At 49.2% G+C, this 25,543-nt stretch overlaps 2 protein-coding genes across 2 annotated transcripts in view; both read left to right on the plus strand.

Moving 5' to 3' along the window:
* LOC128083042 (ras GTPase-activating-like protein IQGAP1) overlaps window positions 1–24,486 on the plus strand; it is a 64,360-nt gene extending 39,874 nt beyond the window's left edge. Inside the window, exons 4-9 of the mRNA XM_052687913.1 lie at window positions 20,334–20,485; window positions 20,969–21,139; window positions 21,972–22,138; window positions 23,532–23,616; window positions 24,004–24,110; window positions 24,283–24,486. Of these exons, the coding sequence (XP_052543873.1) occupies window positions 21,005–21,139; window positions 21,972–22,138; window positions 23,532–23,616; window positions 24,004–24,110; window positions 24,283–24,418 (630 nt within the window). The 5' untranslated portion in view covers window positions 20,334–20,485; window positions 20,969–21,004 and the 3' untranslated portion in view covers window positions 24,419–24,486. The remainder of the gene's footprint in view (window positions 1–20,333; window positions 20,486–20,968; window positions 21,140–21,971; window positions 22,139–23,531; window positions 23,617–24,003; window positions 24,111–24,282) is intronic.
* LOC128083242 (ras GTPase-activating-like protein IQGAP1) lies at window positions 1,422–17,150 on the plus strand. Its single transcript, XM_052688279.1, is given in 8 exon segments — window positions 1,422–1,515; window positions 8,134–8,257; window positions 8,775–8,899; window positions 12,769–12,828; window positions 12,831–12,931; window positions 15,605–15,695; window positions 16,845–17,012; window positions 17,143–17,150. Coding segments are annotated over 8 exon segments (771 nt in total).
* Window positions 24,487–25,543: the final 1,057 nt, after the last annotated feature.

Below are 25,543 nucleotides of genomic sequence, written 5' to 3' on the forward strand. Positions count from 1 at the left end.
CCCTCATGTGGCCAATATGCAGAACTGCAAAGAAGTTTTTTTCGCAGTTCTTGCTGCCCCCGTGTGGCCAACATACGGAACTGCATCCAACTTTTTTCCGCGGTCTCTGGTGTCCCCGCGTAACCAATCGGTGCCCAACAACGAGCATGTAAAAGCAGATGTGAATTTTGCCCGAAAGAGTCCTGTTTGGACTTTCTGCATGCGCGCTGCGGTGAGGAGAATTGCATATGCGCTCTGCGGTGAGGAAACTGACGCATGTGCAGTGCGATGTCCAGGAAGGTGCATGTGTACTGCCTGCATGAAGTCGGTGCATGTGGGCTACACGCAGTAACTGATGCATGCGCGGTGCTGTGCCAAGAAGCTGCATACGCTGTTCGGTGCTGAGCTGGTGCATGCGTGTTACCATGCCGCGGCTGGTGTATGCGCCTTGCGTGGCAGAAACCGGTGCGTATATATAGCGCGTTACAGAGCCCGGATTTGCTCAAATGTATTGCTTTCCCGAGACATGCTCGTGTCGGTGCTGCTGCACACCGGTAACGCGATCGAGAATCTCCAGAGCCGCTGCGAATCGCTCCGAGCCCCTCCAAGCAACTGCAAGCCGCTCCGAGTCCTTCCGAGCAGCTCCGAGTCCTTCCGAGTCGTTCCGAGCCCCTCCGAGGAGCTGCAAGCCGATCTGAGTCGCTGCAAGCCCGTCCGAGCCGCTGCGAGCCTCTCGGAGAAGCTCCGAGCCGCTCCGAGCAGCTTTCGCACCACTGCGAGCTGCTCCGAGTCCTTCCGAGTAGCTCCGAGCCGCTGCGAGTCGTTCCGAGCCCCTCCGAGCAGCTCTGAGCCACTTTCGTGCCGCTCCGAGCCGCTTTGGCGCCCCTCCGAGTCCTTCCGAGCAGCTCCGAGCCCCTCCGAGTCGCTCCGAGCAGCGTTGCACTGCTGCTGCGGGGGCTTTTAAACGGCTGGGGGACGGTGCAGGGCTAGGGTTGGAAGGGGACGTTTGCTGGTTCAGCGGGAGGCGAGCGAGTTGGATGCCACAAGGCGCTGAGGGGCAGCTGTGAGCCGAACCGGTCCGTTTCCGTTCCTGGGTGGGCTCGGGCATCAAACGGCGGAAATAGACGAGGGGCATCCTGGATTAGCGGGGGAGAATCTATCGCTGAGCCGGCGGTCCGGAATCGGCTGCTTGCCCGTAGCCGTAGTGGTTTTTCGAGACAGTTGCTGTTTTGAAGGTGACGGGCGTATATTCGCTGTTAGCCGGAGGACTAATCACCATAGAGAGCGGCGGATGAGCTGCGCAGAGCGGTTAGATCGGCACTTCCGCATTTCTGGGCGCATGTGTTTTGCCGCGGGTGGACTCGGCGGCAGGCAGCGGCAGTTCCGCGCGTTGGCCACACGGTGGCAGCAGAGACCACGGCAAGAACTTTCCTGCCGGATCGATGCCGGGATTCGGTGGTAGGCGGCGGCAGTTCGGCGCATTGGGGGCTGCCCGTGGGGCGCGTGGAGTGCTGGAGGAGTTGATGGCCGTGCGCGGTGGGGTGATGGTGCCCTCGGCGCACGGCTGTGACAGCGGGGTGGGGGTCGGTGCCCCCAAAATGGGGTGGTGGGCGAGTTGTATGGGGAGTGCATGTGAAGCAGTGCTGGAGCAGCTTGTGAAGGGTGCAGCCCTGTGAGCACAGGTGGAAGCAAGGCAGCCGTGGGAGCAGATGTGGGACCTGTGGGTCACTTATGCGGCGCTTGTGGGGCACTGATGTGTCACTTTTAGGGCCCAGGCTGCTATCAGTCATTTGTGGGTCCCTGCTGCCCCACTTGTGGGGGTACTTATGGGTCAATTCCTGGTCCCTTTGCCAGTTAACGGTCCCAGGCTGCTGTGTGGGGCACTTCTGGGGCCGTGTGTCTCACTTGTGGGTCCATGCTGAGTCACTTGTGGGGCACTGGGGGGCACTTGTTGGTGACAGGACGCTCGTGGGGCACTTATGGGACACTGATGGGTCAATTATGGGGGACTTATGGGGCACTTGTGGTTCAGTTGTTTGTCCCTTGCGGGGCACTTGTGGGTCCCTGTGGGTCACTTGTGGGTCACAGGCTGCTGTGGGTCATTTGTGGGTCCCTGCAGTGCCACCTGTGGGGCATTTGTGGGTACCCGTGGTGTCATTTGTGGGTCCCTGCGGTGCCACCTGTGGGGCCCTTGTGGCTCCCAGGTCACTGAGGGTCTTTCTGGGTCCCTCTCTGTTTCTGTGGGGTTTGGATTGCTGTTGGAGCCCAAAGGCCACACGCTGCCATACAGGCAGGTGCCAGGGTCACCCCCTGAGGACACCAAACCCTCCAATAACGTCACAGCGGCCTTTAATTGCTGTGTGAGGAGATGACGTGCGTTTCTCCCTGGGGAGCCGTAAGCTGAGCCTGGCAGCTGGGCAGCCAGCACTCGCTCCATTGACGCCGCTCATCTCAGCCCTTGTGCTGCACGTGCAGCTTCTCAGCACCTCGCTGTATCAGCACTGAAATCTGTGCTTCCCTATTTATTACAAATGTCAGCAATTGCCACTGAGGACAGACTGGAAGCAAAGTACGTGGACCGTCCTCGCTCGTCCGTGGATAAACCTCCCCTTGCCACACAGGCAGACCCAATTGGCCGCCGGTCATGACTTTTTTTTTTTTTACTTGATTTTTTTCCTTCCTGCTTTTAGGGGAACTTTGAGATCACAGCCTGAAGCAGTGATGGAGCACCTGGTGAGGGGTGCAGCCCTGCCTGCACAGGTGGAAGCAATGCAGCCGTGGGGCAGATGGGGCTGAGCCTGGCTCCACCCCTCCCTCATATCATCTTAAGGGCTGGCAGCCCCACAGGCAGGGTTTCTTCCTGGAGATGCCTCCTGTGGATTGCTGGGTGAGCTCTGGTTCGTGGGAAGAGGTCAGCAATTCTTTCTTGATGGCTGTTGGGGTTTTGGTCTCTGCCTTTCTGTGGGGATTGTCAGCTGGTTTACGGTAGCTCTGTCAGCTCTGCCTCTGCTTCTGATGCCTTCCACTTGTTCTCTGAGGGCAGTCAAGGGGTTCTCTGCCTTTCTCTGAACTGGTAACGGAGGGACTGATGGACGTTCCTTTCTTTTGCTCTCATCTGTTTTGGGAATGCTTCAGTCAGCCCCAAGGTGACGCTGGTTGGGTGACTGAGCGTTGGGACTCCAGAAATGCCTGGAGCTGATGCACTGTTCTGTAAAGGGATTCTGTGTTCTGCAGAGTTCCTCTGCAACTCTTTCTAAGCTCAACACCTTCTTGTGACGTCTCTGTTCCCTCTTTCGTGATTCTCATTGTGGGATCTCCAACATGGGCCTCCAAACTCACTCCGTCTGCTCCCACGTTGCCGCAGCCCATTTTATGACACGTTCCCTCTGTGTCCTCACGTCCTCCCTGTGTCCTCTGCCCGTGTCCCCTCTGCGTCTCCTGTGCCACGCATTCATTCCACCTGTGCTGAGTGTTGTTTGAGGGCACGCATTTCAATTCCGTTCCGCGTCTCGTTGGATCTCCTTCTGTTTTGCGGCTCAATGGGGTCGAAGGGTTTCTGGGGCTCCTCTGGTTAGTGGTTGCAGCGCTGTGCAATCTGTGGGGCGGACGCTGGAGTGGCAGGAACCCCTTGTTTACACATCGCTTGTATGCGGGTGGGTTTTGGGCCGGCTGTGGGCAGCTCCCTTGGAGATGCAATGGGGGTTGGTCCCCAGGGCTCGCCCTGCTCCCTGCCCTTTGTCCTTGCAGCCCCATGAGCTCCGTGGCTGGCGATAGAGCGAGGTGCGTGGTTGCGGCTGGGAGCTGAGCTGCAGGAAACCCCCGGGCCCCAGCGGCCGTTTGCTTCATCCTCACCCAGCGCCGTCCGCTCTGCGCTGCTCGAGAATACTGAGCACAAGGATTCAGTTCCTGGTTGGCCTGGTTCTCTCCCAGATCTCCCTTAGGAATTGGTCGGCAGCAACAGGTGTCAGGGCTCGGCTCTGCGAGCGCCTTGTGGCCGACCCCCCCAGGCTCTCAGGGCTCTTTCAGTCGTGCTGGCAGATGTGGCTTTGTATTGATAGGAAACAAAGGGCCGTCCTCTGCTGGAGCGCTGTGTCTGGATCACCGCAGATATCTCCATTCCAGCCATCAGGGGATGCTGTCAGTTTCCCAGTCTGGATGCCACCCAACCTCCCAGCCCTCTTCCTTCCATCCCTGCCCCCCTGCAGCCGTGGCACCCAGCAGTGCGATGCAGCAATACCTCTGGTGTGCTGAATGCTGGGGCCGGCACTGAGAGGCTCTGTGGCCGACATGAATCTTCCTGGTTGGACTGCTTGGTGAGTTTCCCTGGTGCTGTTGAGCACGCAGGCTTCCCCGCCTGCCCTGATTGCTCACCAGGCCATCGATGTCCTTTGTGTCATCGTGCCTCACTGCTTCAGGTATCATGCCATAGACTCCTTAGAGTCGGAAGGGACTGTTTGTGATGATCTAGTCTGACTTCCCACAAGGAACAGGGACATCCACAGCTCGATCGGGCTGCCCAGGGCCTGATCCCGCCTCACCTTGGAAGGGACAGGGCATCCACCGCCTCTCTGGGCAGCCTGTTCCACTGCCCAGAATCACAGAATGTCCCGGGTTGGAAGGGACCTCGAGGCCCACGAGTCTCCAGCCCCCCGCCACACGCAGGGCCATCAACCTCCCTGTTTCACAGCAGCCCAGGCTGCCCAGGGCCCCATCCAACCTGGCCTTGAACACCTCCAGGGATGGACGGGGCATCACAGCCTCTCTGGGCAGCTGTTCCAGCACCTCACCGCTCTCACAGCACAGAACTTCCCCCTGACATCCAACCTCAATCTCCCCTCCATCAATTTAAAACCATTTCCCTTTGTCCCTTGCTGTAAAAAGACATTTTCCTTACATCTAACCTAAGTTTTCCCTTCTTCTTTCCTTTAGCTCCCTTTAGGTATCGAAAGGCTGTTACCAGGTCGCCTTGGAGCCTTCACTTCTCTGGGCTGAACAGCCCCAGCTCTCTCAGCCTGTCTTTGGAGGAGAGCTGTTTGATCCCTTGGTTCTGTTTTTTTTTGTGGCCATCCTCTGATGTGATCCAACAGGTCCATGTCTCTTCTGCACTGAGGACTCTACATCCCGACACAATCTCTAGATGTGGGATTGTGCAGAATATGGACTCAGGTAAGGGAAGCCTCTTGACTTCACAAGTCCTACAGAAGCTGATGAGAACTTTAGAAATAGAGCGGGAGTTCCATACTCTGTGGCATCCTCCTTCTTCAGGGAAAGTAGAATGAATCAATCAGATGCTGAAGAAGCACTTGTCAAAATTGGTTTCAGAGACCAAATTACCATGGACAAAGTGTTTGCCTGTAGCCCTTGTCAGAACACGAACCACTCACAGAAAAGGCTTAGGAGTATCACCACACGAAGTGCTGTTTGGGTGGCCGTACTTGGGAATGGTGAGATGCCCGCTCTTGAAACCAAGGGTAAGTTTCTTCAGAACTGTGTACTCGGGTTGTCTGCTGCTCTGTTATTCCTTAAGGGATGTGGACCGTTGGCTCAAACTCCACCTCTGGAATTTCCAGTGCGCTCATCCCGTGTTGGAGACTGGTCCTAATACGCGCCTGGCAGAAATCAAGGCTTCAGCCTGAGTGGGAGGGACTATTTCAGGTACTGCAGTGGATGTCGCCTACCTTGACTTCAGCAATGTTTTGTTACAGTCTCCCACAACATCCTGGTAATGAAGCTGAGAAAGTGTGGGATAGAGGAGTGGATGATGAGGTGGGCTGAGAACAGGTTTACTGGCTGAGCTCAGTGGTGGTGATCGGCGGCGCAGAGTGCGGCTGGAGAGCTGTGAGTGGCGGTGCTCCCGGGGGTTGGTGCTGGGTCTGGTTGTGAAAGGTAGATTGTGTTTTTGCAGTAGAAGCTTTGAGTATTTTCTGTCTGTAGTACTGGCTTTACTGAACTTACAGCCCTCTTGTGAAAGAGCTGTTTGCCTTCCACTAAGAAAGTTGCAGAGCAGAGTGAAGAGATAAAGATTTGGGGTGTTCTGAATCGAGCAAGGCACAAAATAAGGCAAATGTGCAGGGTGGAGAGAGAGAGCCCAGCACAGGGCAGAACAAACGTGCTCACTCTTGGTTGGCACACCAAAAGCCTGTGCTGCCATTCAGGCTGGGGAGCTGGGCAGAAACAAACCAGATGAGGTGGAACAAAAGCAAGTGTTGAGCCTTGCACCTGGGAAGGAATGGCCGCAAGTATCAGTACAGGCTGGGACGTGACTGGCTGGAGAGGAGCTCTGCAGAGAAGGACCTGGGGGTCCTGGTGGACGACAGGTCGGCCATGAGCCAGCAGTGTGCCCTGCTGGCCAAGAAGACCAATGGTATCCTGGGTGCTTTAAAAGGAGCGCGGCCAGCTGAGCAAGGGAGGTGATTTTCCCACTCTGCTCTGCCCTGGTCAGGCCTCACCTGCAGTACTGCATCCAGTTCTGGGCTCCCTTCCTGGTACAGAAATGACAAGGATCTCCTGGAGAGAGTCCAACAGAAGGCCAGGAAGATGATAAAGGGCCTGGAGCATCTCCTCAGTATTGGAAAGGCTGGGGGACCTGGGTCTGTTCAGCCTTGAGGAAAGAAGACTGAGAGCAGATCTGATTAATGCTTACGTATTTGTTAAGTGCGGGAGTCCAAAGGACACGGCCAACCTCTTGTCAGCGATCTGTGGGGGCAGGAGAAGGGGAAATGGTCACAAACTGGAGCACAGGAAGTTCTGCACCAAAATGCAAAGGATCTTCTTCACGGCGAGGATGATGGAGCGCTGGAACAGGCTGCCCAGGGAGGCTGTGGCTTCTCCTTGTCTGGAGATATTCCAGACCCTCCTGGACACCCACCTGCGCGGCCCGCTGTAGGGAGTCCATTTTGCAGGGAGCTTGGACTCAATGATCACTGGGGGTCCCCTGCAACCCCAATTCTGTGGTTCTGTGATTTTACTCCTTGCTTCTTGCAGCGATGCAGTGTTTCAGAAGAGAGAAAAAGCACAGCGGGCATCAACTGGATTTCTGTGGTTGGTAAAGCTGTGCTGAGAACTGGGCTGGCTGCTGCCCAGAAGCTTTCAGTGTTTAATTCTGGCTGTACAATAGCCATTAGTTCAATTTAGAACACATGAAAAGAAAGCTGATAGGGATCTGGTTACAGGTGGTTGAAATGACAAGAGGGAGATGGTGCAGGTGTAGGAACTAGGAGGTTGCCTTCCAAGTGCCTTCCTGGTTCTCCGTGCTGCTTGGTGTTTATTTTCCCATTGGTGCTGTGTTCAAGTGCAAGCACTGTAGGGTGTAGAGAACACTGTAGAATGCCTGGTGCTGCCCCGACCAGTCATAGATACTGGAAGGAAAAGTTGTGATGAACTACCGATGGAAAACATGGACAGTTTTGAGGCTTCTTCTTGGCAGAAGTTGGTGAGACAGTCCTCTGATAATCAGACAACAGGTAAACTGGTTTACAAATGAGTCTTACTTTAAAGAGGGCCTTGTGTAGTCTGGTTGTTTACAGTAATGCAGGACTAGTTGGGTAAATAACTGATTGGAAAACCTATAAGGGAATGAGGTTGTTTTTTTTAGGTTAGGTTCTTACTATTGAATGCAGTACAAGTGCTTGCATGACTGGGAGCCCAACTGTCTGCCGCCGTTGTTGTCATGCTGCCTCTTTGATGTGCTGCCTCTTCAAACTGCTGGGGCTGGCAGCAGCGAGCAGAACTAATGCAGCAATTAGAATGGGTGATGCAGAGAAGACTGTGGCAGAAATGATGAAGCCAGAGGCCCAGCTAGCAGAGGTTTATGCATTTGCTGCCAATCTTTATCCCAAGGAGCTGGCCGCCTTGCAGCAACAAAGCCATGATGTCAGTAATGCCTTCTGATGTCTGTGAATTGATATGGATCACCAAATCTGCCTTGTCTGTTCCACTAAATGTGCCTGTCTTGAGTGTTGGTAGAACTGCCTTGATGCTTAGTCTGTTCTGACGGGATGCTTCATCTTGAAGTCTTGAGCTACTCGGCACTGTGAGATTCTGTTTGAATCTCTTGGTGCTCTAGCAGTAGTTTTGCAGAGCAAGTGTAATTGATCTGTATTCCCCTTTGTATGCAGGGTAACCTCAGCCATGCAGAATTATCTGTTGCTGTAGAGATGCTCTCTTCTGTGGCTGTGATGATCAGGGCTTTGGGTTCAGGGGATGTGAGTGCTGTATGGAGACAACTGAGCAATGCTGTCCCAGGGCTGACAAACACTGAGGATGAGAACTGTCAGAGGTGAGTGTTTTGAAGGTTCCTGTCTGTCTTTGATATTGCTTACATTCCCAAGAGGTTCGGTTTTCTTTTCTTCCCCTTAAACTTCAGGTTCTTTCACTGCTTACTCCAATATTAATTTATTCTCTCTCGGTTCTTGCATCTCGTCTTTGCCTTCCCCGTTTCTTACTAATCTGCTCTGAGTGCCGTCTCTCAGACCTTTATCAAGGTTTCACAACAAAGCTATGTTGTGGCCCTTCGAGGTTCTCAATTGCACCAGGCCAGCTCCTGCCCTGTGTTTTTTGTCTGAAAGTGTCATGTGGTGTTTCAGTGCTTTTCTTGATTGCTTTGCACTGGAGCTGACCACCTTGCTCACGGTCTTTTGTCTTTTTCCTATTCCTTCTTTCTTTCGTGTATGTCAGTTTTAACCCTTGTGTTACTTCTTCCATTTTGTGTTTAGTTCTCATTGCTGTCTTGTGTGTTCCCTGGCCAGTTTTTCATGACGTGATACTTGCTGGTTTTGATTTTTGTTCTTTGACAGATGTGTGGATGATGTGATGAAGCTGAAAGCTCAGATGCGTGCAGAAGAAAATGAGTTTATCACGTGGAATGATATCCAGTCCCGTGTGGATGGTGTGCACTTAGCTGTGCATGAAGAACATGAAAGTAAGTTTTGCTTGATTAGTGCTAGACTGATCCTAGATCATAAGGTGTGCTAAAAGTAGGTGCATGCCAATGAACAATCTTGTTGCTGGATTCATATAGCCTGAGATAGTTGCCTTTTGCCACTGCTTCTTGTGGAGCTGAGTTGCCCTGAAAAGGCTATCACCTAGAGAGGCTTAAACGTGATGTCAGAGCCTGGAATCTTGACTGCCTTGCTTCCTGGCTCTCCAAATAGACACGGGCTTCCTGTGTGGCTTCAGTTCCTCTGATCACGTGAGCCAAACAAGTGCACGCCATGTGCATGCGTGCACCAAAGCACTAGTTTTGCAGCCTTGTATTTGTGAGGCATCACAGCAGAAGCCTGGAAGTTCATGTAGTCCAGCTCCTCGTTTCTTGTAACACTCCCTGTAACCCCTGAAACAATAGAGACAACAGAGAACCCAAACCATCAACCATAAATTGCAGAGAATTTTATAATGACATCAGTTGACGTCGTATGGCATAGTTTTGGTAGGAACCTTTTGAATTCTTTCACCTGTTAGTGTTTCATAGAATCATAGAATGGCCTGGGTTGAACAGGACCGTAGTGATCGTCTAGTTTCAGCCCCCCTGCTGTGTGCAGGTCGCCAGCCACCGGACCAAGCTGCCCAGAGCCACATCCAGCGTGGCCTCGAGTGCCTCCAGGGATGGGGCATCCACAGCCTCCTTGGGCAACCTGTTCCAGTGCAAATGTGTTCAGTTTCTTGTGTGCCCCTGTGCATGGATACTTCTTATGTAGTGTCTGAGGAAGTCCTGAAGCCATAGCGACATGTACCCTTCTACTGTCCTGAAACTTGGTTTCAAAGTCAAGAATGCTTTCTAATGAGGAGCTGTAACATACTGTTGTTTCACGGAGTAGTCTTTTTCTGCCCCTGTTGGCTAATTAATCAAGGATAATGACTGCTTGTCCTCTGTGCCCTTTCCTGAGTCAAAAGTTGCTATGTGTGTTTTCCTTTGTTCTTCATGAGATGGAGTAGTGTCAACCGTAGTGTGTGTGTTTTTGTAAGAAAGGTCTTTCTTTTCCTACTTTCCCCCAGCGCTCATGGGGAGAGCAGCATGCCTAAAGGTGTGCATACTGTGTATGTGCACACTGTAGGAGGAAGCAAGCAGTCTGTACCGTAGTCTGCCCAGGTGACGGGGAGTTGTCAGATGAAGGACAGAAAAAAGGAAGGCATTCTCTGGGCTAAGATAATACTGAGAGGGAAATGCAAGTGGTGCTGAGACAAAACATGCTGTTACGGCCTAGACATCACTGTGCAAAGATACTCCGAACACACCTGGGTGCTTTCCTGTGCAACCTACGTTAGTATGTGTATATGTGAATATGTAAAATGTACACAGAGCTGATTTTTGGTAGACATCATTTAGAGGTGATGACAATTGATGTGGAAGAATAAGGACAATTCAGAATGACATGAATACGTTTCACCGCGTTCTTGAAAGCCACGGTTAGAAAACAATTCAATGGCCCCGCTTCACAGAAAAAGTGAAATGGTGTGCGTTTAAAAAACAGAGTGCAGGACAGAAAGAATTCTGATGGTAGTCTTGGTCCACTACCAGCTGTAACTTTGAATAATGTGTGAAAGGAAGGCTTTCTGTAGATCTTCATACTGTTCTTGAAGTATGCCTCTGTGCACTGGTGTAGGTAACAAGTTTTGTGGAATCACGGGACATCCCAAGTTGGGAGGGACTCACGAGGATCATGGAGTCCAAGTCCTGGCTCGGCTCTGGACCGCCTAAAAATCAGACCGTCTGTCTGAGAGCATTGTCCCAATGCTTCTTGAGCTCTGGCAAGCTCATTGCTGTGACCGCTGCCCTGGGGGAGGCAGTTCCAGTGCGGGACCACTGGAAACAGAAATCCAACTCAGATCTCCCCTGTCACATCTCCAGGCTGTTCCCTTGGCTTCTGTTGTTGTTGGCCAGGGAGCGATCAGTGCCTGCCCCTCTGCTCCCCCTGGTGGGGAAGCTGTAGAGCACCACGAAGTTTCCGCTCAGTCTCTTCTCTGGACTGAGGACTTCAGCTGCTCTTCGTATGTGTTCCCCTCTGGACCCTACGCCATCTTTGTAGCCATCCTTTGGACACTTTCTAATAGTTTTATGTCCTTTTCCTACTGGAGTGACCCAAACTGTACACCGTACTCAGGATGAGGCCACAACAGTGCAGAGTAGGGTGGGACAGTCCCCTTCTCTTGACCTGCTAGTGGTGCTGTGCTTGATGCACTCCAGAATACCGTTGGCCCTCCTGGCTACGTGGGAGCACTGTTGACTCGTATTCAACTTACTGTCAACCAAGACCCTCCAATCTCTTTCATCGTGGCTGCTCTCCAGCATCTCCCCCCTTAGTCTGTGTGTATAGCCAGGGTTGCCCTTTCCCAGGTGCAGAATCTGTCACTTGCTCGTACTCAATTTCTTGCAGTTGGTGATTGCTCAGCTCTCTAATTTCTCAGGATCTCTATGCAAGGCCTCTTCACCCTCCACAGATTCAGCAGTTGCTCCCAGTTTAGTGTTGTCAGTCAGCTTGCTCGTAACACCTTCTAGTCCTACATCCAAGTCTTTATGAAAGCATTTAAGAAAGCTGGCCCTAAAATAGAGCCCTGGGGAACCCCCGGAGTGACTGACTGCCAGACCAATGTGACCTCGTTTACTGTGGCTTTTTGGGCCTGACCCTTCAGCCACTCATTCACCCACTGCATTGTATTGTTGTCTAGTCGTATGTTGGATGTTTTGTCCAGGATTCTGTGAGAAACGGTGCTGAAAAGTTGACTGAAATCCAAAAAGCCCTCAACGGGCTTTTCTAGGTGAAATACAGAGGTGACCTTGTCATTAAAGAAAGCATAGTTAGTTAAATGGTCCTTGACATGGTGCTTTTTTACAGCAGTCGTACGGTCTTCTTAGCAATCCTGGTTCCTGTGGTGTCCCTAGCGTGTATTGTTCCTTAATCTTTGCTCTGTCCAAATGCAGTACCTGCTATAAAACGTTCCACTCTGTGATTCTCCTACTGCGTGCAGAAGAAAAAGCTGCAGTCTTTGGGTGTTTTAACCCAAGTTGTATCCACTCTGAGCTCCTCGCTTTCTTCTGGAAGATCTTTGTTGTAAACTCTCCAACTGTGATTTGAACTGTTCTTCTTTCAGCAAGCAACAATTGAATATTCAATATACGTTGCATCACACGATCTCTGGGTGTCCATTCCAAGCCAAATGACTTTGTGATTTGCTGTAGGTTTGGCATGTGTGACTCAGGCTTTGTTCACATTTAGCTAACGGTAAGCTATCTATTTATGTCTGTTTTCAGTTAGTTGAGCTGTAGTCCTCGCTGTCCCTGGCAGCACCCACTGTTATCTGTTGTAATACAGCTCCTAGTACATGCATCCAATAAATGCTGGTATTTCAGAAGTGAAGGCAGTGTATTTTTGAATGGCGTTCTGTGCAAAGCTATAGCTTGGTGTGAAGAGCTTGATTCTGAAGGATTCTTGCAAGCTTGTAACTTACTAGCCCTGGCCATTGAGGTTTTGATAATTCCCTTCTAGTGGATTTGAGCTACGTGTTGAAGAACTCATTCCTGTGTCCATTCATGTGGTCTCCCCGAGGGATCTTTTTTCTCCTTTTTCCTTTATTTATTACTGTGTCCAAAAATGTGTGGCTTCTTGAAGGTGGAGAAGTGGTCTTGCTTTCTTTGCTAGTAGAAAATGATTGCTATTAAGATGTTGCTATTCTCAGCGGGTATTTGGTTTAGCACTAACAGCACTTTTCTTCCAAAGCACAGTTTCGTGATGATGGTAAAGGATTGGATAAGGATTGGATCTTGTATTTCTTCTTCTATCCCTTTCTCTGTAGGAGTTTTGGCTGTTGGGCTTATCAGCGAGGCGCTGGATGAAGGAGACACCAGAAAAACTCTGCAAGCTTACAGATTCCTGCAGCAAACCTGGAGGGTGTAACCCCACAGGTAGGTCAGCATTATCAGGGCACACTGCTTCGGGCTAAGAGAGAGAAAGCACAGGTGGGTGTAGTTAAAAGTACCTCTCAAGAAGCCTTTGCATCTGTGTACTGAGGGCATTCCTGACGTTGGGAGAAAAGCTGGGAAACAGATCTGGAAATGAAAGGGTGAACGCTGCATGCTATCAGCTGATGTTACCTGGCCAGTTTGGATCTGTCTGTATGAAGGAAAGAGAGATGCAGGCATAACACGTGAATCTTGGTGAACTACAGAGATGGGCTTCAAGATATGAACTGCTGGAGATGGATTGCTCTAATCGTACGTCCAGAGTTTTTAGCATAGAGACTGAAATGATACTGTGTTCAACATTGGTGTTTTTTTGTACGTTTGTTTGCTTTGTTTTTTTTGACTAAGTGTAAACCTTCACGATGGCAGTGCCCGAAAACTGCACTGGTGATGAAGATCACTGAGCAGCTTCCTCAGTGGCCCTGAAAGGGTTCATGTTCCTCAGGAACCCATTTTGTGCTGAAGCATTTCCTCCTACTGAGTGAGAATGAAATAAGGAGTTGTTCTTGGTGTGCACGTAAGCTTCTGCCAGGCTGGATTGGTGACTTCAGTTGATGTGAAATTACCTCATTGAGGCATATGCTCAATGTAGGGCTCCTCCCTGCAACGTGGCAGCAATTTCAGAGATGGTGAGATCGTGGTACAGACCAGCACTGTGGGTAGAACTGTTGTGTCCTGAGTCAACGTGCTTACTAGCTGGTGACTTGTGTAGCTTGGGACTGAGAGGGATTGCAGTTCAGCACAAGGCAGGGGATCTGGCGTATGATGCGATTTCTCACGTGATGAGCAGTGAGAGAAGTGTTAACCCTGCAGTGTGTGACAGCGCGTGTCCCTGCTGGGGGACTGTGACAGTAAATGCACGGGAAAGATCAGACGGCTTTGACAGTCCTGGGATTGATGACTGTGCTGGTAGAGATGGCAGTGCAAGAGTTTGTTCTTCTAAGTCTGCCACCCTTCCCAACAGGAATTTCTACATTGCTGAAGCAGTCATGGGACTCCTTGGACATTCAGATAAAACTTGTTAAAGGGATGTAGGTTTCAATCCAAAGCAGTGGTAATGTGGAGGGTATGTAAGGAAATGTCAATTGTCAGTCCTGCCACAGAACTCTTCATGCTGGAATATAGTGGCTCTTTGTGCAGGGTGATTATTAATCCGTGTCAGAAGTCAATGTTTCCTGTGTCCTGTTTGCACATCAGGGATTATTGGAGGGATGGCAATTGCTTCTTCAGATCTCCTTCCATAGTAACCCCCAGGAAGCAACAGTGGGGGTGGAGGAGCTGTGCTTGGCAGCTGCTGGACTATTGTTCATTATGTGTATTTTGGGGTGTTCTACACACTTGTCTCTTGGACAATTTCTGCGTGTAACATTATTTAATGAGTTTCTTCAGCCAAAACATAAGATACGGTGTGGTCAGTACTCCACAGCAAATGGTCTGTTAAAAGAGAGACTTGAGAGATGCTTTTACTGTTGTACATTTGTATTTACCCGGAGTACATGCAGTGCTTTTTGATTTGCTGGTACAGAAATCTGCAAAGCTTTGTGGACGGGACAAGAGCAGCCTGCTGTTGTGTTAGTTCCCCCTCAGTTTTTGGTTGCTGCTCCTGTATGTGCATTTCCACTTCATGAAGTTTCCCTGAACAACTCCTTGCAGCCTGGTACTGGGAAAGGACTCCTGTTAGTCTCTGTTTGTGTCCACCTCGGCGGAACAAAGCTTTTCAGGAAAAGTGCTAGGAGTGCTGGTAGGCAGACAGCCAGGTGGCTGTGAGTGGGCAGTGTGCTCGTGCTGCCTGGAAGGCTTCAGCAGAGAGGTGATCCTTGCACTTGGCACTGGTGAGGCTGCTCGTGTACTGTGTCCAGTTCTGCCCTGCCCCCCCCCCCGGACAGGAGACATGAGTGTACTGGAGATAGGCCAGCGTAGGGCCACTGAGGTGCCTGAGGGACTGGAGCACCTCTCCAGAGAGGAAAGCTGAGGGTGAGGAGACTCTTTAGTCTAGAGATGAGAGGGCTTGGAGGGAATCTCTTCAGTGAATGCGAAAGCTGGAAGTGAGGATGCAGTTGAGGACGAGAGGCATTGAGTACAAACTGGAGTTCGTGGTTCCATCTAAACGTCAGGCAGCACTTTGCAGTGGAGGTAAGTGAGCAGTAGCAGAGGTCGACCAGAGAGGGACTGGAGTCTTTTCTTTGCAGTTGTTCAGAAGCCATCTGGATCTGGTCTGTCCTGGATAATGTGCTCTCGGTGTCCCTGCTGGAGCAAGGGGTTTGTACCAGCTGAGCTCAGAGGTCCCTTTCCATCTTAAATTGTTCCGTGATTTTCTTTTTTGGGCTCCTTGGAAAGGCACGTCCTATTGGCAAATACAGCTTTAGGACTGAGCAGTGCAGATTGCTTGGCGTTGGGATGCCTTGATGTCTGTTGGAGTGATACCACTGCTGGAACTCTTGGTGGGAGTTCCTTGTCCTGAGAAGAGTTTTGGCCTGGTAATGCTGTAGTTGCTTCTGCTGGTAACAAATGTCCATTATGGCCTTGTGTTGAAATTGATTAGAAAGATACTGCAGTGCTTCCTGTATCCCTTGAAGCTGCAATTGCTCAGAGGTGGTGGTTTTGTTTTGCACAACCAGTGACACTCTTTTCCTCATGCTGCGAATGCTTTCCTCATCATATTCTCTTCAGGACACTCAGGATGAAACAGCTGTGCTTTGGCTCGATGAAACTCAGGATGGGATTCAGAAGGCTAACAGGGACACTGAAGAGTCACAGAGATGTAAGCATTGTGGCAAATACCGTGGTTCAATGCCATTGTCAACCAAATATTTGTCACCAAATGAAAGAATGCGAGCAAGAAATGTACACATGCAAAGGAAATTAAAATACAAGTGTTTGCTTCAGGTAGGTGTAGAAGTTGTTACTTTCAGCAATGAATGTCACAGCCTTTAAACTTCAATTCTTTCAATCTTTTTGGAAGGATATGTCGTTGTTTCAGTTGTGTTGTGACTGGGTTACATCCTAGGCAGAGATACCTATTGAATCTCTGTCCAAGTGTTTGACATTAGCAGATCATTGTGTCTGTCTGTGGTTGGGTAGTCAGCCCAATAGAGGATGTTCATGTGCACAGTTGTGGTGCATCTTAGCTTTCATTTGTGTTGTACTGTTGCCTGAATTCTATGAAGTATTTCTCAAAGTACTTTTTATTTTTTTTGCACTAAGTGCAGATAACAACACAAATCAGTGCAGTTGGCAGGTGGACTGTGCCAAAGAACATTTGGTCAAAAGCAGGATTAAAGTCTGTTTCTTTGAGCCTGAATAAGATCTTCAGATACCCTTCTACCTCTGTGTGTGTGAACAGACATTTGCTCAGTGCTGAAAATTTGCTCAGTATCTCGTGTTTACTGCTTCGGTGAGATACCTGTGGTTGATTTTGTACTGTGTTTGCAACAGAGTTCTGGAGTAGCCCTGGGTTAGCTCTTTCCTCATCTTGTTCTTGTTGATAACCTGTTCTGTGTTCAGGTTGCTATTCTTGCTAGGAACGGTGCAGTCACTGGAAAGGTGCTTTTTGAGTCAGTTGTCTGCTGTAGCAGGGCTCTGCAAGAAGAAGCTGCCTGGACTACAGCTGTTGTCAGAGTACAGCTGAGTGAATGGAGAAAAGGTTGTAGAGAAATACTGTCGATAAATCAGCACCGTAGTAGGACTAAGAGCACAAAGAAAAGTGCTGTCAGACACTGTGCCATACACAGATGCACACTGTACTGAAAAGATTGTTGTACACCAAGTTGTCTTTTTTTAATCAGTATTTTTGTGCATAAATACAGGAAGGTATTTGTGTACACTGGCACAGTGCCTTGCTCTCTTAAGTCTGTTGTGAGCCACTGAGCTCCTGACTGCGCAGGTAACCTGCCTCCTCCTGTTGTTGAAGTTTCCTTAGGCATTCTGGCCGTGAATGCAGCAGTCGGTCACGGAGATACCAGCCCTACCCTGAGTGCCTTGTGCTCACCAGATGTGGGGCTGTACGGAGTCGCTGCAGAGTGTGCAGAGACATACCAGCGAGAGTTGGCAGAAGTCGAAAGGAGAAAAGTGGCCACAGGTGAACCCCAAATAGCTACCTGCTAGTGCAGTAAATTCAAGATGATTGCCTGTAGAATGGAAAGCAGAGGGGGAGCAATGTGAGGAGCAGTCTTGCGTTCTGGGTATCTTGTTAGAATCTCATGTTATAGGAAATTGAGGCTGCCTTGTAAACTGAAGTCTTTGTTAACGGAAAGAAAAAAAAGGTAGGAAGGAAATGAAAAAGGTAGCAGTGAAATATTCCCCACTTGTAGAATATATTGTGCTTAGGTAGTTCTTGCGGTGGTTCATTGGAATCTGAGGCGTTCCTTCTATTGCTTGGAGGAAGGGCCCTCTCCATGCATTTCCTTCTTGTAGTATTTGTATGTGAGGAAGATAGACACGTGTTTGCTTTCAACATAGCAGCATTTCTGCTTTCAGGAGGCAGTGGCAGTGAACAGGTGAAACACTGGGTGAGAGGAGGCTGTCATCATTATCATAACGTGAGGACCAGAGAGGGAGGATGGGATGAGCTGACGGAATTTGTGCAGAATGACACACAGCTGTCACGGGAGGAGATGCAGGTAAAGTACGTGCTCTTTTCCTCTGAAGTTGAAGGTGCCCCTATTTCAGGCCTTATTGCAACTTTCAGAAGTAATGTTTCACCACAGTAGTGATGTTAGCAAGCTTTGTATCTTATCTCCCTGTTCACTGTCTACTTTGCACGTCAGCACCTCTTTGTCCTATTGTGGAGAATGTGCACACCTTGATCACCAGAACAAGACGGTGGTGTTGCTGCTCACCGAAAAGCAACTTGTAAGTTTCTCTTGAGCAGAATACAGAAGCCGCTGTGTAACATGTCATTTTTGCATCTCCCTTTTCTCTTCCTGGCTCTTCTTCCTACCATAACGCTAATCTAGAGCACTGTATCTGGAGTCACGGCAGCATACGAGCGAGAGCAGTTGTGGCTGGCCAAAGAGAACCTGATGGTGAAGCTTCAGGCTTGTGGTCGAGGCTGTCTTGTCTGTCAGGAATTCAACTCCAGAATGAGGTTTTTGAAGAAGCAAGTTCCAGCCATCGCTTGCATGCAGGTATGAAATCCCCTAATTCTGTTAGAAGCTTGTACTTGTCAGTTGCTCTCCACACGCACGCTTACTGACTGGTTTTGTTCAACTCAAGCAGTTGCCACGCACAATTATCTTCATTATCTTCTCCCTGGGAATCACTATGTATAAATTACTTCTCTCCCTCTTCCCATTAGTCCGTGGGTTTGGAGAATTGAAGATGGCATTGAGAATTGTGCAATGGATGGTGCATTTGGTTGTTTAGTTTTAGTCATTTGTTCTCTAGCTGTGTTTTGCCCTTGGTGGGGGGTGCTGCTAAGTCCCTCACAATGACAGCTGGTGGTGGAAGAAATAGTTAAGGCTGCACTGCATATCTCTTACGGCATGTCTTGTAAGATGAGCATGTCTGTGTTACATCTTATTCAGCCAAAGGGAAGTGGAAACTGAGCAGCAGAAAGAAGCATCAAATAGTAAATTAGTGCTCTTCACTTTGAAAAGTCGCCTTTTTTCTTGTGTGTGTTTTCAGTCCCAGTGGCGTGGCTATAAACAGAGGAAGGCATATCAAATCCGTTTGGATTACTGACGAGCACACAAGGACCAAGAAGTGAAGGTAGCAAATGCTATGTTTGTTTTTGTTTGTTTGTTTGTTTTTTGTTCACATTTTTGGTAGCAATATTTGTGGAGAGGAATTTTATCTGACCTGCTTTGGGATTCTTTCCTGTAGATTCAGTCACTGCCCAGGATGTATCAAGGCAGAAGGCGTTACAGAGATCACCTGCAATATTTCAGAGACCACATAAGAGATTGTGTAATGAATTCAGTGTCTGACACTTTTCTTTTTTTTACTCTGCCCTTAACAAGTGTAAGTGGCTGTTTTTTTTTTTTCCCATTCTAGATAAATGACGTTAGAAAAGCTCAAGCTTTTATCCGAGAAAACAAAGCAGGAGAAGACTACAAAACCCTCAGTAAGTGTGGCCAAAAGAATAAAGCTAATATGCTTTGAATCTCTATTTGCAGAAAAATACTGTTAGTGAGATCTGCAACACAAAGAGAGCTATGAAAAAAGCTTGAAAAAGGACCTCAATCTCAATGCTGAAAACCCACCTACGGCTGTGGTTGGGAAATTGGTTCACTTGCTCGATCGGACCCAGATTTTCAGGAGGAGCTGGAGCTAATGAAACTGTGTGAGGAAGCTGTGACCTTGGTCCGATCTAATCAACAGCTTGAAAATGACCTCAATCTCATGGACCTCAAGATTGGACTGCTAGTGAAGAACAGAATGACACTGCAGGTAGGAAATGCAGTGCTGGGAGACTAGGAGAGTGAATTGAGGCCAATGGCAGTTAGCATGAGGACCTTCTGAGCCTGGATCTCACTTACTCAGATTCAGTGGGAAATATTTCCCCCAGAGTTACAGGTTTTCCTCCCAGTAAGTTCCTAACTGTTCCACTTATTACTATGTATCCCTAGAAAGAGAACTGCAGCAGAAACATCAAGGCTTCAAGTGTTTTAAAAACAAAGCACCAGAAAAAAACCCACTCGGGACCAAGGGAAAGCAATAGATGGTATGCTTGAAGGCTCTGAGAAGTGTTTGTCTCTTCACTTGTGGTTACGTGAGTCATGGACTTGCACACCTCAATTTCTTCTCACGTTTTGTGTGCTGTATCAGAAGGGGGAGGTGATTTTGGAGCAGGAAATGTGCTCAGGCTGCTTGGTGTTGGTTGGCTGATGGAAGCCCCCTCTGTCACTTTGCTGACGATTGATTGCACACAAGAACAACGTTGCTGATACAGCGGTGCCTTTTTTTAACTCAAGCTGAAGTTACAGTCACCTTTTCCTTTGGTCCTGAATAGCGTGGTGCTAGGCTTGACCTTGTGTAAAATCTGAACCATGGCAGCAGTAAAGTTCAGTTCCAAAGGAGGCTCCAGCTCTTGGGCTGATGCTGGCAGCAAAAAGTATCATCGTTATCAGAGCGGTGGAGGCAGGGAGTCAGCAAAATGGAAACAGGGCTTGGGGCTTCAAGCACAGTTGAGAAAGAAAGGCATTTTCAAGCATCTTCAGAACGCTACCAGCTGTGACAGTAGTCCCTGCTCAAAGCAATTAGTCCTTGTAGGTTCTCAACCAATTCTGGAACGTGGGGACAAGACAGAAATCGCTGCTACAACAGATAATGTTTCACTTCATGATCTCCTGATGTACCTTGACTGCCTTATCCACACATAAGGAAGTGCTATCGTGCAGCTTTTTCCCATATTGCGTGTTATTTAAATGTGGAATCTGTCCCTCTGTGTTCTTTGCAGGATGTTGTTTCTCATAGCAAAAATCTTAGCAAGGAGAACAAGGAACAGCTCTGTGACGTGATGACGCTGAACGAGCAAAAGGGAGGTTTGAAAGCTTTGAGCAAAGAGGAGAGGGAAAAGCTGGAAGCCTATCAGCATCTTTTCTACTTGAGGTATGCAGCTTTTCATTCACTGCTCTTGTCGTAGATGCTTACGTGTATTGGAACAGTCTGTGCTTATGCTCTGCAGTGTTGAGGCGCTGTCTGTCTTTGTGGTGTTGGCTTTTGTGGACACGTGCTGTATGGGAACTGCTGAGTCATGGCCTGAACCTCTGATTGATCACCTGAGGCGAGCAGTGAGTCAGGCAGAGGAGCACAGGTGAAGGCAGTGCAGCTGTGCTGCTGGAAGGGGTGCAGCCAGGCTACAGCCCTCCTAGACCTGTTTAAGAGCTGGCTACCAGTGGGGAAGGATCTCGTCTGGAGATCTGCTCTGCTGGAGTTTTGTAAGTGAGCCCAGGATAGGGGTAAGCCTTCTATTTATTCTCCTTTTGTTAGCTTAGTCTGCTTTGTCAAACTCTCTTGTTTATTTCATAATGACAACATCTTAATAGTCATTGATTATACACGTGCACTAAGTACTTTTTCTTCTTGTTTTAGACTACTCCAACGTACTTGGCCAAGCTGCTTTTGCAGATGCCTCAAAACAAACCCACAGAGTTCATGGATTCAGCCATCTTCACGCTGCATAACTACGCATCCAGTCAGAGAGAGGAATCTCTGCTGTTGCGGCTGTTGCAAACAGCATTGCAGGAAGAGATCAAGTACGTTGTAGCATAGGACACAGCCTTGCTGTTGCCTGAGTTTGGGCCGCTGCTAAAATTGCAGCTGTTGTTGTGTGATGTCCCGTGCTCATTAGCTGATAATGCTGAACTGTCCCTGCCTTCTGCTCATGCTGTTTCACGTCAGTCCTTTCTGTAACCTGGAAGGAGGAGGAATTACCTTTGTTCTTTAGGATTAAAGCCATTTTTCTTTAGCCAATGCTTTCTTGCTCAGGGAGGCACTATTTTTGATCTGCTGCAGCGCTTTCCTAAGATTCATTCCCATCTAAGTTCTCTGCTGTCTAGTAAGAAGGACTTGGAGCAGACTGCGAGCTTGGGCTTTACAGGCCAGAGTGAAGCTGACGCGAAGGTCACTGTTTTCCAAAACTGATGAGGAGGCTGAAAATCAGATGCTGTCTGGTTTGGGTTTTTTACTGGCTGTCAGGCTTAAGGATTCTGGCTGTCTGTCGGCATAATGGAGTTGATTGGCACTTAGGAGTTTGGTGTTTATGACTTCTGGCTGATACGGAGCTTCACAACTTGCTAGGAATAGCAAATACATATAATGTTGGAGGCAGTCATGCCTTTTTTGATGCTTTTAAGTATGAGGATGGTATGTGCCCTCCAACAGGTAACGCCTAAAAGGTTTGTTTAATTATTATTATCTTTTCTTGGAGTAGTAGTTCAGGAAAGTGCATGTCTATGCTTTATTCTCTGCTGCTGGATTTCCCATAGCGGCATGCTGTGAATGGCTTTTGTTGCTGATTGCTTACTTGTTGAAATACTGAAAGAAAATAGTTGTGCCTGTGTAGAACTCCCTTTGTTTCCTCTGTATTTTTGAGATGCGCTCTTTCAACCGTGGTGCCCGTGGTCAGAACGCACTGAGGCAGATCTTGGCCCCAGTTGTGAAGGAAATAATTGAGGACGAATCGCTCAACGTCAGAACGGATCCAGTGGATATTTACAAGTGCTGGGTTAACCAGATGGGATCTCAGAATGGTGAGGCCGGGTATGGAAGCTGTTGCTACCGGTTTTTTCTGAAAGTTGCTCAGCTGCTTTGCATTGCTCTATTAATCGTTCCAAACCATCCCTGGATTCATTGCATGCATCTGTCCAATGGATACCGGCTTTTTTCCATCAGCTCGAGATGGCTTTCTTCTGAAAGGTATAAAGATCATCTTGTGACAGGGTTATTGAGCCTATTAGAAGTGAATCTCATGAAGAGATAGGCCAAGAAAAGCCCCAAAGCATTTCTTCTGTGTTAACTCATAGGTACAGATACCATAGCTCTTACTCTACCAAGCCAATCTCTGCCCACAACTCGGGCAGGCTGCCCAAGGAGGCTGTGGATGCCCCATCCCTGGAGGCATTCAAGGCCTGGCTGGATGTGGCTCTGGGCAGCCTGGGCTGGCGGTTGGTGAACCTGCACGCAGCGGGGGGTTGGAACGAGATGAGCATTGTGGTCCTTGTCAACACAGGCCGTGTTCATAGAATCACAGCATGCAGCTGTTCCTGTCTGCCCATGAGAAGGTTTCATCCACCTGGTCATCCTGGTTGGTTGGCCTGTAGTTCCCCCGCTACGTCATCTGTCCCTGTCCTCCCTTTAATCTGTGTCTATAAAGTCTTGATGGGCTCCCATCCGTCCCCAGTCAGAGTTCTGTGTTTCTTCCAGTGCTTGATGTTCACCAGATTTTGAGGGTTCTGTTGTTGGTTGTATTTGTTTTGTTTTTAAGGCACTTCAAGGGAAGTGGTGGAAAAGCAATGCTATGAAGTAAAAGACAACTGTCCCAGCGCAGCACGCTGCGTGAGTTACTATCTTAACACTGCAATGTGCAGCTTGTGTTTTCACTGATTTATTTGCGACCTGAGGTACTACTGCGTATCGCAGGTGACCTTCTTGACTCTAGAGAGCGTGTCTGCATGTGGTACAGAAAGATACAGTTCAGAGTTAGCTGGGCCTGTTCTCACAGCGACTGCTGCAGGGACAGCAGAGGACGTGAGAAGTCCTTTGCTCTTTCAGTGCTAGCATTCTAACGAAAGTGAACGTGCAGCTCTTTGCAGCCAGGTGAGCGTGGATCTGTTTGTATGTCAAGCCAAAAATTCTGCCTGGCACTGACAAAAGTATATTAGGCTGAGGAGTGCTCACCTTCACATCTGACTTTTCCAAATAGCAAGTTGCCGTACGATGTTGCACCTGAACAAGCTCTTAATCACGGTGAGGTGAGGACGCACCTGGATGCCTCAATCCGAGATGTGAAGGCAGTGACAGACAAGTTCCTGTCTGCCATCGTTGTTCAGCTGACCAAATCCCGTAAGTCTGGTGTGTCACCGCGTTATCCTGCAGCAGTTAATAGTGGGTTCATCCGTGAGGAATTCTCACTTGCCTTTTATTTCCTTCGAAGTTACGGGATGCGTTTCATCGCCAAGGTACTGAAAGACTCCCGGCATGACAAGTTTCCTGATGCTGGCGAGGATGAGCTTCTGAAGGTAAGGAGCTGAGCAGCTCTGTGAATAAAGACGCTTTTTTCAGGTTGCTTGTGAGGTTCCTGAATTGCAGTATAAGTTCAGTATTGATGAGTATTTTGGCTTCCTTCCTTGTCTGTCCCTTCTGCAGAGCTTATAGCCATCAATCTCAACGCGCCAGTCATGGGAGCAGTCCCACCATGTTTCAGTAACAGCAGCTAGATCGTAGTTAGCCTGGTGCACAATGGCTTCCAGTTCCTCCTGCTTGTTGCTCATGCTGCGTGCATTGGTATAGGTGCACTTGAGCCGAGTCATTTGCCTGACTCCCAGCTCTAAAATCGTTCCGCCAGGCTCTTCTCTTGTGAGGCCTGTACTGTCCCCTTCCCCCGTCATAATTAGTTGATTGCACAGGAAGAAAAGCTTGATGTCTGTGCCAAGGGAGACGTACACCGCACTTGCGCTGCCTGGACGATGTGGAAACTGGAAATTGTGGGGTGTGCTGAAGCATGCCCTCTCAGGTCAGTCTAAGCATCCATAGAGTAGACCTGTCTAGCAAAACAGGGAATAGACAGTTAAACCCATTCTGTTGGGAAATACTCTCTCCTTCTAAGTACCTTTAGAACGTGAGTTTCTTCAGTTAATTACTCAACTCATTTGCTTTTCCTGAATGATCCTAAGTTCTTTTCTCAGGCGACATCTGCACTCTGCTCAGTCCAAGGAGAAATCCCTGCCCGCAGATGCAATGACACAGCGTGGCTCCCAACCTCATTTTTCATTGCTTACTCTTATGGTAGCTGCCATCCATGTCCACCCTGCATATTCTTAGAGCTCTTCTGGAGTCCATGGGGCAGACTTATGGTTGAACTAAAGGGAATTTTTTTATAATGCTCTAGCTCCAGATGATTATCCCTAGTATCATTATATTAAAAAAAAAAAAAGGCGTTTTGAAGTAGCGCGATATATCTTCTGTGCCTCAGAATGTGGCACGTGTGGCATGAGAGAGTTGTGAGGCCACGAGGACTGCCCAGACAGCATGAGAACTGTAAGAGCAGAGAGCTATAGGTGATGCAGCGCTATTGGTGCCACCCGCAGGAAGCGGTAGCTGGAACAAAATATGGCCAGAAGAGTGATCAGATTGCGTTTGGTAAGGAACTATTTCATTGGTTGTAGAACTTTGACAAAATGTATATTTATCCGGGGAACTACAGGCCTGTTAGCCTGACCTCGGTGCCAGGGAAGGTTATGGAGCAGATTGTCTTGAGGGAGATCATGCGGCATGTGCAGGGTGACCGGGGGATCAGGCCTAGCCAGCATGGGTTCATGAAGGGCAGGTCCTGTTTGACCAACCTGATCTCCTTCTATGATCTAGTGACCCATCTGGTGGATGAGGGAAAGGCTGTTGATGTGGTCTACCTAGACTTCAGCAAAGCCTTTGACACTGTCTCCCACAGCATTCTCCTGCAGAAGCTGGCAGCCAGAGGCTTCAATGGATACACTCTTGGCTGGGTAAGGAGCTGGTTGGAGGGCCGGGCACAGAGAGTGGTGGTAAATGGAGTCAAATCCAGCTGGCGACCGGTTGTGAGTGGTGTTCCCCAGGGGTCGGTGCTGGGGCCTGTCCTCTTCAATATCTTTATTGATGACCTCGATGAGGGCATCGAGTGCACCCTCAGTAAATTCGCAGATGACACCAAATTGGCTGGAAGTGTGGATCTGCCTGGGGGTAGCGAGGCCCTACAGAGGGATCTGGACAGGCTGGAGAGTTGGGCTGAAGCCAATAGGATGAGTTTCAACAAGGCCAAATGCCGGGTCCTGCACTTCGGCCACAACAACCCCAGGCGACGCTACAGGCTTGGGGCGGTGTGGCTGGAGGACTGCATAGAGGAAATGGACCTGGGGGTATTGATTGATGCTCGGCTGAACATGAGCCGACAGTGTGCCCAGGTGGCCAAGA

Source organism: Tympanuchus pallidicinctus, unplaced genomic scaffold, assembly GCF_026119805.1.
Source record: "Tympanuchus pallidicinctus isolate F22 unplaced genomic scaffold, pur_lepc_1.0 scaffold23, whole genome shotgun sequence".
NCBI lineage: Eukaryota > Metazoa > Chordata > Aves > Galliformes > Phasianidae > Tympanuchus > Tympanuchus pallidicinctus.